General features: G+C 44.3%; 1 protein-coding gene across 14 annotated transcripts in view; it reads left to right on the forward strand.

Annotated features, from left to right (window-relative positions):
- Positions 1 to 12,102, forward strand: part of dnmt3ab (DNA (cytosine-5-)-methyltransferase 3 alpha b) — a 709,318-nt gene that overhangs the window by 595,950 nt on the left and 101,266 nt on the right. For all 14 annotated transcript variants that reach the window (XR_005460997.1, XR_005460998.1, XM_038800092.1 and 11 more), the window contains one exon: positions 10,434 to 10,579. Coding sequence is in view for 12 of the 14 variants with exons in the window: in XM_038800092.1 (XP_038656020.1) it covers positions 10,434 to 10,579 (146 nt within the window). In the remaining 2 variants the exon portion in view is untranslated. The remainder of the gene's footprint in view (positions 1 to 10,433; positions 10,580 to 12,102) is intronic.

Here is a 12,102-nt window from a genome sequence, read left to right on the forward strand (position 1 = left end):
TCCCGAGGTTTCTGTTCCTGTTCCAGTGCCTCCCCACCCTTATCCCGAAGGCCTTTTTCAGGCGGGTTAACAGGAGCATTACGGGGTTTGTGTAGGCGCACGGGACCCCGAGGGTGAGAAGGGTGTTTCTGGAGCGGGGCAGGGATAGGGGGCGGCTGGCGCTGCCCAACCTCTGTGGGTATTATTGGGCTGCCAATGCAGCGATGGTGCGTAAGTGGGTAATGGACGGGGAGGGGGCAGCATGGAAGAGGATGGAGATGGCATCCTGTGTGGGTACGAGCCTGGAAGCGCTGGTAACGGCGCCGCTGCCGCTCCCTCCAACGAGGTATACCACGAGCCCGGTGGCAGCTACCCTCAAGATTTGGGGGCAATGGAGGCGGCACAGGGGGGAGGTGGGGGCCTCGATGGAGGAGGAGCTGGGTGAGGAGATTGAGGAGGGGACATGGGCGGATGCCCTGGAAAGGGTGAACTCCTCTTCATGTGCGAGGCTTAGCCTCATACAGTTTAAGGTGCTGCATAGGGCTCATCTGGCCGGGACAAGGATGAGCCGGTTTTTTCGGAGTGAGGACAGATGTGTTAGGTGCTCTGGGGGCCCAGCAAACCATGTCCACATGTTCTGGGCATGCCCAGCGCTGGGGGAATTTTGGAAGGGTGTAGCAAGGACGGTATCCAGGGTGGTAGGATCCAGGGTCAATCCAGGCTGGGGACTCGCAATTTTTGGGGTTGCAGTGGAGCCGGGAGTGCAGGAGGCAAAAGAGGCCGGTGTTCTGGCCTTTGCGTCCCTAGTAGCCCGGCAGAGGATTCTTCTTCAGTGGAAGGATGCGAGGCCCCCAAGCGTGGAGGCCTGAGTCAACGATATGGCGGGGTTTATTAAATTGGGGAAGGTGAAATTTGCCCTAAGGGGGTCAGTGCAGGGGTTTTTCAGGAGATGGCAACCATTCCTAGATCTCCTGGCAGAACGGTAAAAACAAAAGGTCAACAGCAGCAGCAACCCGGGGGGGGGGGGAGGGGGGGGTTGTCTCTTTGTTTTTGTTTTGTTTTGGGTTTAATCTTCTCTAACGACCGCGTTTATTTATTGTTTCTCTTTTGTATATATATGGAGGGGGTTGTTCTTTTTGTTCTTTGAATTTTCTGTTACTGTTTTCTTTTTTGTGAAAATGCGAAAATTTGAATAAAAATTATTTTTATAAAAAAAAGAAATTATTAACCTGGTTGGGTTACAGGGAAATATTATTAAACTCCGAAGGGGTGCAGATTCCTGAGAATGTTACCAGTGCACCGCGAGGTAGATTGTCGGGAGAAATTACATAAGATAGATACATAAGATGGATTTCAGTAAAGCGTTTGATAAGGTTCCCCACGGTCGGCTATTGCAGAAAATACGGAGGCTGGGGATTGAGGGTGATTTAGAGATGTGGATCAGAAATTGGCTAGTTGAAAGAAGACAGAGGGTGGTGGTTGATGGCAAATGTTCAGAATGGAGTTCAGTTGCGAGTGGCGTACCACAAGGATCTGTTCTGGGGCCGTTGCTGTTTGTCATTTTTATAAATGACCTAGAGGAGGGCACAGAAGGTTGGGTGAGTAAATTTGCAGACGACACTAAAGTCGGTGGAGTTGTAGACAGCGTGGAAGGATGTTGCAGGTTACAGAGGGACATAGATAAGCTGCAGAGCTGGGCTGAGATGTGGCAAATGGAGTTTAATGTAGAGAAGTTTGAGGTGATTCACTTTGGAAAGAATAACAGGAATGCGGAATATTTGGCTAATGGTAAAATTCTTGGCAGTGTGGATGAGCAGAGGGATCTCGGTGTCCATGTACATAGATCCCTGAAAGTTGCCACCCAGGTTGATAGGGTTGTGAAGAAAGCCTATGACGTGTTGGCCTTTATTGGTAGAGGGATTGAGTTCCGGAGCCATGAGGTCATGTTGCAGCTGTACAAAACTCTGGTACGGCCGCATTTGGAGTATTGCGTACAGTTCTGGTCGCCTCATTATAGGAAGGACGTGGAAGCTTTGGAACGGGTGCAGAGGAGATTTACCAGGATGTTGCCTGGTATGGAGGGAAAATCTTATGAGGAAAGGCTGATGGACTTGAGGTTGTTTTCGTTAGAGAGAAGAAGGTTAAGAGGTGACTTAATAGAGGCATACAAAATGATCAGAGGGTTAGATAGGGTGGACAGCGAGAGCCTTCTCCCGCGGATGGAGGTGGCTAGCACGAGGGGACATAGCCATAAATTGAGGGGTAATAGATATAGGACAGAGGTCAGAGGTAGGTTTTTTACGCAAAGAGTGGTGAGGCCGTGGAATGCCCTACCTGCAACAGTAGTGAACTTGCCAACATTGAGGGCATTTAAAAGTTTATTGGATAAGCATATGGATGATAATGGCATAGTGTAGGTTAGATGGCCTTTCGTTTTTGACTTCCCATGTCGGTGCAACATCGTGGGCCGAAGGGCCTGTACTGCGCTGTATCGTTCTATGTTCTATGTTCTATAGTGTTGTATTTCCTGCAATATAAAAGGTAAAAGAGTGATCAGAGGATTTTATAATATTGTAAAGAATTTATGGGGTAGAGAGAGAAACTTTTCTGCGGGTGGGCGAGTCCAGGATAAGGGAACGTAATCTTCAAATCAGAGCCGGGCTATTCAGGCAAGCAGTTGGGAAACAATTCTTCATGGAAAGGTTGGTAGAAGTGTGGGACCTTCCCACAAAACCAATAGGTCATCACTGTATTTGATTGTTAGATAATCTTTCGAGGCAACAGTATAAAATGTTACAGATCAGCCATCTTCTCATTAAATGATGGCAGAGACTTGTCCTCTTCCTGTTCCTATGTTCCTGTTGGGGCCGATGTTTAATATTTCATTCAAAAGACATCACCCTCAATAATGCAGCAGTCCCCCAGTGCTGCACTGACCTGTCAGCATTGATCACATGCATACATTTCTGGATTAGGATTTGAACCAATGCCTCCTGATTATAAAGTAAGTATGTGACCACTGAGCTACGGCTGACACCATTTCGTGTGATGTAATTCAGTGGTGTTTTAAATTAAACATTTTTCCTTCTCTTGTTGTACTTTGGATTATTTATTACATAGAGGTTTGCCTTTACTATTACTGAACGTATGCCCCACTGCCGAAACTATTTTGAGGATAATTCCAGTCTGCATTGAGTTATAAAAATATTAAAATAGCTCATTCCATTGTCAGCTTTTTGTTTAAATGATGCTGCTGATAGACGTTCTTTATGTGTCATCTGAGAGTTTTAAGTTGGTGCGGAACACTTTGGATGGCTTCAGAATCATGCCCAACAAGTATATCGGATTCCAAACATTTTAACAATATATAAATTTGATCGATGAATGTGTGTATATGAATTGAAGCAAAACATTGATTTTAGCAAGATAATTAATTAATTATTCTCCCTGACCTTATGGGAGGTCACTTACAGTGGTTGCTAATTGTATCTTCGGTCAGCTTATTCACATTGTTCTATTGGTTCTAGCATATGGTGTAAAATTCAATTTTAAGTATTTGTGAACTCGCTTTAGACAAATTTTAACAAATCTGAACCAAATTACATTCATCAGAATGAGGGCAGGACGGTGGCGCAGTGGTAGCATTGCAGTCTCACGGCGCTGAGGTCCCAGGTTCGATCCCGGCTCTGGGTCACTGTCCGTGTGGAGTTTGCACATTCTCCCCGTGTTTGCATGGGTTTCGCCCCCACAACCCAAAAGATGTGCAAGGGTAGGTGGATTGAACACGCTAAATTGCCCCTTAATTGGAAAAAATTGGGTACTCTAAATTTAAAAAAAATAAATTAAAAAAAAAAAAATATTACAAAATCCCAAAACACAACAAATATATTAACAGATATACCAACATTTTACATAAGGGCCGGAATTCTCCTGCCATTTGCTGATGGATTGGATTGGATTTGTTTATTGTCACGTGTACCGAGGTACAGTGAAAAGTATTTTTCTGCAAGCAGCTCAACAGATCATTCAGTACATGGAAGAAAAGGGAATTAAACAAAATTCAAGAAAATACATGAGAATACATAATAGGGCAACACAAGATATGCAATGTAACTACATAAGCATTGGCATCGGTTGAAGCATACAGGGTGTAGTGTTAATGAGGTCAGTCAATAAGAGGGTCATTTAGGAGTCTGGTGACAGTGGGGAAGAAGCTGTTTTTGAGTCTGTTCATGCGTGTTCTCAGACTTCTGAATCTCCTGCCCGATGGAAGAAGTTGGAAAAGTGAGTAAGCCGGGTGGGAGGGATCCTTGATTATGCTGCCTGCTTTCCCCAGGCAGCGGGAGGTGTAGATGGAGTCCATGGATGGGAGGTAGGTTTGTGTGATGGACTGGGCGGTATTCACGACTCTCTGAAGTTCCTTGTGGTCCTGGGCCGAGCAGTTGCCATACCAGGCTGTCATGCAGCCCGATAGGATGCTTTCTATAGTGCATCTGTAAAAGTTGGTAAGGGTTAATGTGGACATGCCGAATTTCCTTAGTTTCTTGAGGAAGTATAGGCGCTGTTGTGCTTTCTTGGTGATAGCGTCGACGTGAGTGGACCAGGACAGATTTTTGGTGATGTGCACCCCTCGGAATTTGAAACTGCTAACCATCTCCACCTCGGCCCTGTTGATGCTGACAGGGGTGTGTACAGTACTTTGCTTCCTGAAGTCGATGACCAGCTCTTTAGTTTTGCTGGCATTAAGGGAGAGATTGTTGTCATTACACCACTCCACTAGGTTCTCCATCTCCCTCCTGTATTCGGACTTGTCGTTATTCGAGATCCAGCCCACTATGGCCGTATCATCAGCAAACTTGTAGATGGAGTTGGAACCACGTTTTGCCACGCAGTCGTGTGTGTACAGGGAGTAGAGTAGGGGGCTAAGTACGCAGCCTTGCGGGGCACCGGTATTGAGGACTATTGTGGAGGAGGTGTTGGTGTTCATTCTTACTGATTGTGGTCTGTTGGTCAGAAATTCAAGGATCCAGTTGCAGAGTGGAGAGCCAAGTCTTAGGTTTTGGAGCTTTGATATGAGCTTGGCTGGGATTATGGTGTTGAAGGCGGAGCTGTAGTCAATAAATAGGAGTCTGATGTAGGAGTCCTTGTTTTCGAGATGCTCTAGGGATGAGTGTAGGGCCAGGGAAATGGCGTCTGATGTGGACCGGTTGCGACGGTATGCGAATTGAAGTGGGTCAAGGCGTTCCGGGAGTATGGAGGTGATGCGCTTCATGATCAGCCTCTCGAAGCACTTCATTACAACTGACGTCAGGGCCACCGTGCGGTAGTCATTGAGGCACGTTGCCTGGTTCTTCTTTGGTACCGGTATGATGGTGGTCTTCTTGAAGCAGGCGGGGACCTTGGAGTGGAGTAGGGATAGGTTAAAGATGTCTGAATACCTCTGCCAGCTGGTATGCGCAGGCTCTGAGTGCACGACCAGGGATCCCGTCCAGGTCCATCGCCTGATGATTAGAAAATCCGTTTAAAATGTAAACTTCCAATATGCTTATGTTGTACATATCTTTCATTCCTCCATCTTCCCGAATTAGTAGGTTGCACTGTACCACATTTGTCTGCTGTGCCACACCCTTCTCCATCCCCGCCTCCAACTCACACACAAACACACCCCCACCATCATTACTACTACTTCAGTTTGTTTCTCTTTTCCCTCTCCACCCTATGCACACACCCGTCCCACCTTGCAATTACCAGCTGCCATCTCTCTACTAGTCTACCGGCCAACACCATGCCTCTTCATCTTATATCAACTCATTCCCCAACTTCCACAAATTAACTAGCACCATACACGCTGCAGTAAACTGACCATTAGTTCTGCCTAAATCCCATTCTCCACTGTTGCCTTTCATGATCATCCAAAAAATGTAACGTCTCAGCCTGACCCTTCTACCTACTCACTAGCCACACTTCAACATGAAACAACCGTGCTACCTCTTGGCTGGCTGCCTTGGCTATAGCTCTCACCTAGACACTAAAACAAGAGATAGTGAAGACAAAGGAAGCCAGAGCCAATAAAACAGAAAGAAGGCAGAAAGGCAAAATAGAGAGAGGACATAGAAAGAACCAGAAGAAAAATGATGAAGCGGGAGTTTTTGCTAAATAATTGTTGAGATAGAATTGTGGTGAACTTACCGCTCCGCCACTGAGGATTTTCCCGAGGATAACTGCTAGACAGTCAACATGCCCAATGCAGGATCCTTACTATTGTAGGCAAATCAGGATGTTATGATATACCTTACAGTGGATAAAATGTCTAATATTGAGGCTTCACTCCGTGAAATGTGGCATCCCAGTAGTAGAAAATCGTTGTATCCATTGTATCCATATACAGATGCACCATAGAAAGCATCCTATCGGGCTGCATCACAGCCTCGTATGGCAACTGCTTGGCCCAGGACCGCAAGAAACTTCAGAGAGCGTGAATACAGCCCAATCTATCACACAAACCTGCCTCCCATCCATTGACTCCATCTACACCTCCCACTACCTGGGGAAAGCGGGCAGCATAATCAAAGACTCCTCCCACAAGGTTTACTCACTCTTCCAACTTCTTCCATCGGGCAGGAGATACAGAAGTCTGAGAACACGCACAGACAGACTCAAAAACTGCTTCTTCCCCACTGTTACTAGACTCCTAAATGACCCTCTTATGGACTGACCTAATTTACACTACACCCCTGTATGCTTCATCCGATGCCAGTGCTTATGGAGTTACATTGTGTACGTTGTGTTGCACTATTATGTATTTTCTTTTATTTCCTTTTCTTTTCATATAGTTAATAATCTGTTGAGCTGCGTGCAGAAAAATACTTTTCACTGTACCTCGGTACACGTGACAATAAACAAATCCAATCCAATCCAATGGAAGTCCCACCCGCAGCTAGCACCCAGGCCCAGCCAGGGTACTACACAGGCATGACCTTCTCCCCATTGTAGGTTGTACTGACCTCTGCGCCCCTGGTGGGTTCTGGTCACCAGTTCCCCATTTATAAAAAGCAACAAGACAAGCTTGGAAGAAAATCCACGTATGTGGGAACAGAGTGACAGTCCAATGCTGACAACCACTCTGGAGAAGTTGTAGCCCATTGTGACTCTTAAACTAGATTCTCAAAAGCTACACTTTAAAAGACTGAAATTCAAGATGGCTTCCAGGGACCACTAGACACCTCTGTGGATTACAAACTCACAACCTCCTGGGTCCCCAGCATCACATTTAGGGGGTAGCCTAATGGTGGCTGGGGAATCCCTCCAGGAGCTTCCCAGGTAAGGGTTTATCTGGCAACTGTCCAGTCATGCTAACTTCCTCTGGACAATTGCACTGGGCTGGGAATTATCTGACAGAAGTGTTTTAAACTGCTAACTGCGGATGGTTGTGCCAGTTTTACCATGAACATTGCTCTGAAAAGTTAGAAGGAAAAATTCATTTCTAACCCCAGAATAACTATTTAATAAACCAAAACCCAGCCTCACACGCCATACAAGACTCCCCAGGGCACCCACCCCCAATCTGACCCACCCACCCCCACCATAATATTGTCTGTAGTACTGACAGAAGCTGACATGGCAGAGTGGGTCTCCTGAGCCACACCAGGTGATGCTTATCACAGTATTGACCACCGTGACACAAACCATCGTCTCATTGGAAGGCCACTAATGAATGAATGAATGAAAACAATTATGAAAGCAAATAGTGTGTTCCCGTTATTACAAAAAGCATTAGAGTAAATAAGTTTTACTGTAATCATTGGTGAGACCAATCTGGAGTGCTGTGCACAGTTGGTCTCCTTACAAATTGACTTTATTGTACGTGCCGTTGTACTTGCTCAGAGGGGGTGCAAGTAAGATTCATGAGGCTGATTCCTTGGATAAGTAATATATTTATAACTTTAAGATAGAAAAACATGCAAGGTATTTCACAGATGTAGTCCATAAAAAAAAGTAAACAAGAGGTGAGCAAAAGCCCGGTGTAAGAGGTAGGTTTTATTTCCAAGGGTCAACAAAATTGTCAATTGGTTCTGTTAATTGTGTTTCCAAATCATGTGGAAATTGTGTTCCACCACCACTAATGTGTTTGATAAATGTTGTTGTTTAATATTTCCTGTACTTTTGTGTTGTGTTTTTTTTATTCTAAGTAACAAAACAATAAGAAAAGTTGCCTCTTTCAAACATGAAGAATGTTCAATTGAAAATGGTCCTTACCCAGCTGTTGTATCAGTAATAACTCCACAAAGCAGATCTGAACAGTGACTGAAAATCAATATTACAAGCATAAGATAAAAGCAAAATACTGTGGACGCTGGAAATCTGAAATACAAACAGAGAATGCTGCGAAAGCTCAGCAGGTCTGGCAGCATCTACGGAGAGAGAAACAAAGTCAACATTTTGAGTCCATGTGACTCTTCAGAACATAAATGCCAGCACAGTAAATTGTACCATTCACACCAATGACATAGATATTTTAGTTAGGATCTGAATATGGAGATTATGCTAATACCTTAGGATTTCTAAGGGTCTTAAATAATGTTCTTTATCCATTGCCTCAATTTTTTAAGTTAGTTCATGGAATGTGGGCATTGCTGTCCAGGCTAACATTTATTGCCCATCACTAATTGCTTGGAGGAAGTGTTGGTGAGTCACTTTCTTGAACTGCTGAAGTCCACGTGGTGTAGGTAACCCACAGTGCTGCTGGGAAATAAGTTCCAGGATTTTGACCTAGAGTCAGTAAAGGAATGGCGACATAGTTCCAAGTCATGATGGGGGTGTGGCTTGGAAGGGAACTTCCAGGTGGTCTGTTCTCCTGCATCTCCTGCCCCTGCCCTTCCAGATGGTACAGGCCATGGATTTGGAAGGTGCGAAGAAAGGAACCTTGGTGAGTTGTGCAGTGCATCTTGTAGATAATACACACTGCTGCCACTGCATCAGTGATGGAGGGAGTGAATATTGAAAGTGGTGGATGAGGTACTAGTCAAGGGTACTACTTTCCCTCGATGGTGTCAAGCTTCTTACCTACAGACAGCTGAAATCCTGTCTCAAAACAGATGTCATCTCCTAGGGGAAATGGTAGTATCACGGTAATGACAATGGGTTATTAATCCAGAGGCCGAGGCTCTGGGGATACAGGTCCAAATCCCATCACAGTAGCTGGTAGAATTTAAATTGAATTTATCAAATATGGAATTTGAAGCTAACCTCAGTAAGATTCACCAGAATGTTGCCTGGGATGGAACAATTAAGTTATAAAGAGAGGTTGGATAGGTTGGGTTGTTTTCTCTGGAGTAGAGAAGACTGATGGTGATCTGATTGAGGTGTACAAGATTATGAGGGGCATGGACAGGGCGGGTAGGGAGCAGCTGTTCCCCATAGTTGAAGGGTCAGCTACGAGGGGACACAAGATCAAAGTGATGGGTGGGAGATTTCAGGGGATTTGAGGGAAAACCTTTTTACCCAGAGGGTGGTGACAGTCTGGAATGCGCTGCCTGGGAGGGTGGTAGACGTGGGATGCCTCACATCCTTTTGAAAAGTATCTGGATGAGCACTTGGCATGCCATAACATTCAAGGCTATGGGCCAAGTTCTGGCAAGTGGGATTAGGTGGGCAGGTCAGGGCCTTTCATGCATCGGTTCAGACTCAATGGGCCGAAGGGCCTCTTCTGCACTGTAGTATTCTGTGATTCTGTAATGGTGACCACGGGTGGCATGGTTAGCATGCTGCCTCATGGTGCCAAGGACCGGGGTTTGATCCCAGACCAAGGTCACTGCCGTGTGGAGTTTGCACATTCTCCCTTTGTCCGCATAGGTCTCACCCCCCACAACCCTAGAATATGCAGGGTAGGTGAATTGGCCACGCTAAATTGCCCCTTAATTGGAAAAAAAAATGTAAAAAGCAATGGTGACCACAAAACTATCGATTGTTGTAAAAACCCATCTGGTTTACCAATGCCTTTAGGAAAGGAAATCTGCCACCCTTACCTGGTCTGGCTTACATGTGGCTCCAGATCCACAGCAATGCCCCCTCTAAAATGGCCCTAGCAAGACACTCGAGAAGGGATGGGCAACAAATGCTGTCCTTGCCATTAATGTCGACATCCAATGAAAGAATAATTATTTAAAAGAATCAGGTTTCCTAATGTGAATCAAAAATATACGTATAACAATGTTGAAATATTTATTAATTTAATATTTGTCTTATTAGAAGAAGGAATGTAGGTTGAGGCATCGTGTCTGGCTGTGATGAGTTAAAATGGTGACTGAGCCAAAGCAGTTTTCGTGTGCACTTGCCAGGATTTAGCTGTGTCTACCAGTATTATCTTTGCATCATTTATCAAGGAAAGATGAGTTAAACAGTAGGCTGAACCATTTTTATTCTTTGCAAGTTCAACTATGTTTGTCTATTTGCAGGGCTCCTCGTGCTAAGGGATCTGGGGATCCATGTGGAACGCTACATTGCATCGGAGGTCTGTGATGATTCCATCACTGTGGGAATGGTTCGACACCAAGGGAAGATCATGTATGTGGGAGATGTTCGAAATGTTACTCGCAGACATGTACGTGAATACTTTTGAAATTGATTCCATGCACCAGAAAATTAATATTTGTTAACAAATAGATTTGGTTTTACAGGTATTTTAATAATATTCTATTTTTTTTATTTGATCCATTTTGCTGCTTTTTATTTTTAAAATACCTATTTTTAACTAAATTTGACATGTAACAAGGAGGTACTAGGACAAAAGCAAAGTACTGGGGTTGCTGGAAGTTTGAAAACAGAAAATGCCGGGAATATTCAACATCTGTGGAGCTAGAAACAGAGTCAAATGAAAGGTCGCAAATCTGAAATGTTAACTCAGTTTTTCTCTGACCACAAATGCTCCCAGTCCTATTGAGATGTTAGGTCAGTTAGCCAAAAACTAAGTCAAAGAGGTAGTTGTTAAGGAACATTGTAAAGGAGATAAGGGAGGTTTGGGGACAGTGGTCCCAGATTTTAACGCCAGCCCGACCGATAAGTACAATCTATTCGTTCATTTGAAGTCTTCTACCCACAAAAAAAAACAAATTACCCACAATTCAAATTGAGCAAAGTAATTATAACAGTAATTGTCCTTCTGAGCTTGAGAAAAATCAATTTTACTCATCATTCAGATGGGGTGGCTCTAAATTTAAAAACAGCAAAACTTTAGGGCAGAATTTACCGGCTGTTCTCACCGGTGGGACATTCCGTTCCACCGATGGCGCACGGGTTTCCCGGCAAATGGCGGTGCAGTCAGCTGGAAATCCCGCAGCGGGTCGCTCGGTAAGTCTCACCCTTAGAACCCAAATCTAAAATAATCAATCTTGTTTCAAATTAGATCTATTTAGCTTTCAAATTTAATTTCAAACTCATTCTCTCTCAGCTGTTTTTTTAAAGGGTTAGTCCAGGAATTCAAGGCTATAATAACGACAACAATTTGAATGTAAATTGCACTTTTAATGCAATAAAACATATACGCACATGAATGCTGTAAAATAAAGTTTGATACCGGGCTATACAAGGTGATATCAAGGCAAATGACAAAAGATTTGGTCATAAGTAAATTTTACGGAGCTTTTTAAACAGGAAAGAAATAGGGAAGCCTCGTGCAGTTGCCATGAGACGAATAGAGTTGGTAGTTAAGGAACAAGAGTTTGTAGCACAGACCAAGACAAAGGCTTCAGTATTCCCAATACTTAGTGGGAGGAAACTTCTGCTCATCCAGTAATGGATGCTTGACAAGAAGTCTGATAAATTAGTGACCATGGAAGAGTCAAGAGAGGTTTTGCTGAGTTAGAGGTGGGTGCCATCAGCGTACATGTGGAAAGTGGCATTGTTTTTGGATGACTTTGGACAGCATTCCATCAGAAATATAGAAGTGGGATCACAAGGTTAGAATTTATGGTTCACAAGAGATGATGTTTCAGGAGCAAGAAGAGAAGCCATTCTTATGAGACTCCTATTTCTGATTAGAAAGGTAAGAACGGAATTATGAAAGTGCTGTCCCACTATGCTGGATGATGGTAGAAAAGCATTGGAGGAGAAGGATGTGGTCAACTG

The sequence above is a fragment of the Scyliorhinus canicula genome, chromosome 6 (assembly GCF_902713615.1).
Source record: "Scyliorhinus canicula chromosome 6, sScyCan1.1, whole genome shotgun sequence".
NCBI classification, from domain to species: domain Eukaryota; kingdom Metazoa; phylum Chordata; class Chondrichthyes; order Carcharhiniformes; family Scyliorhinidae; genus Scyliorhinus; species Scyliorhinus canicula.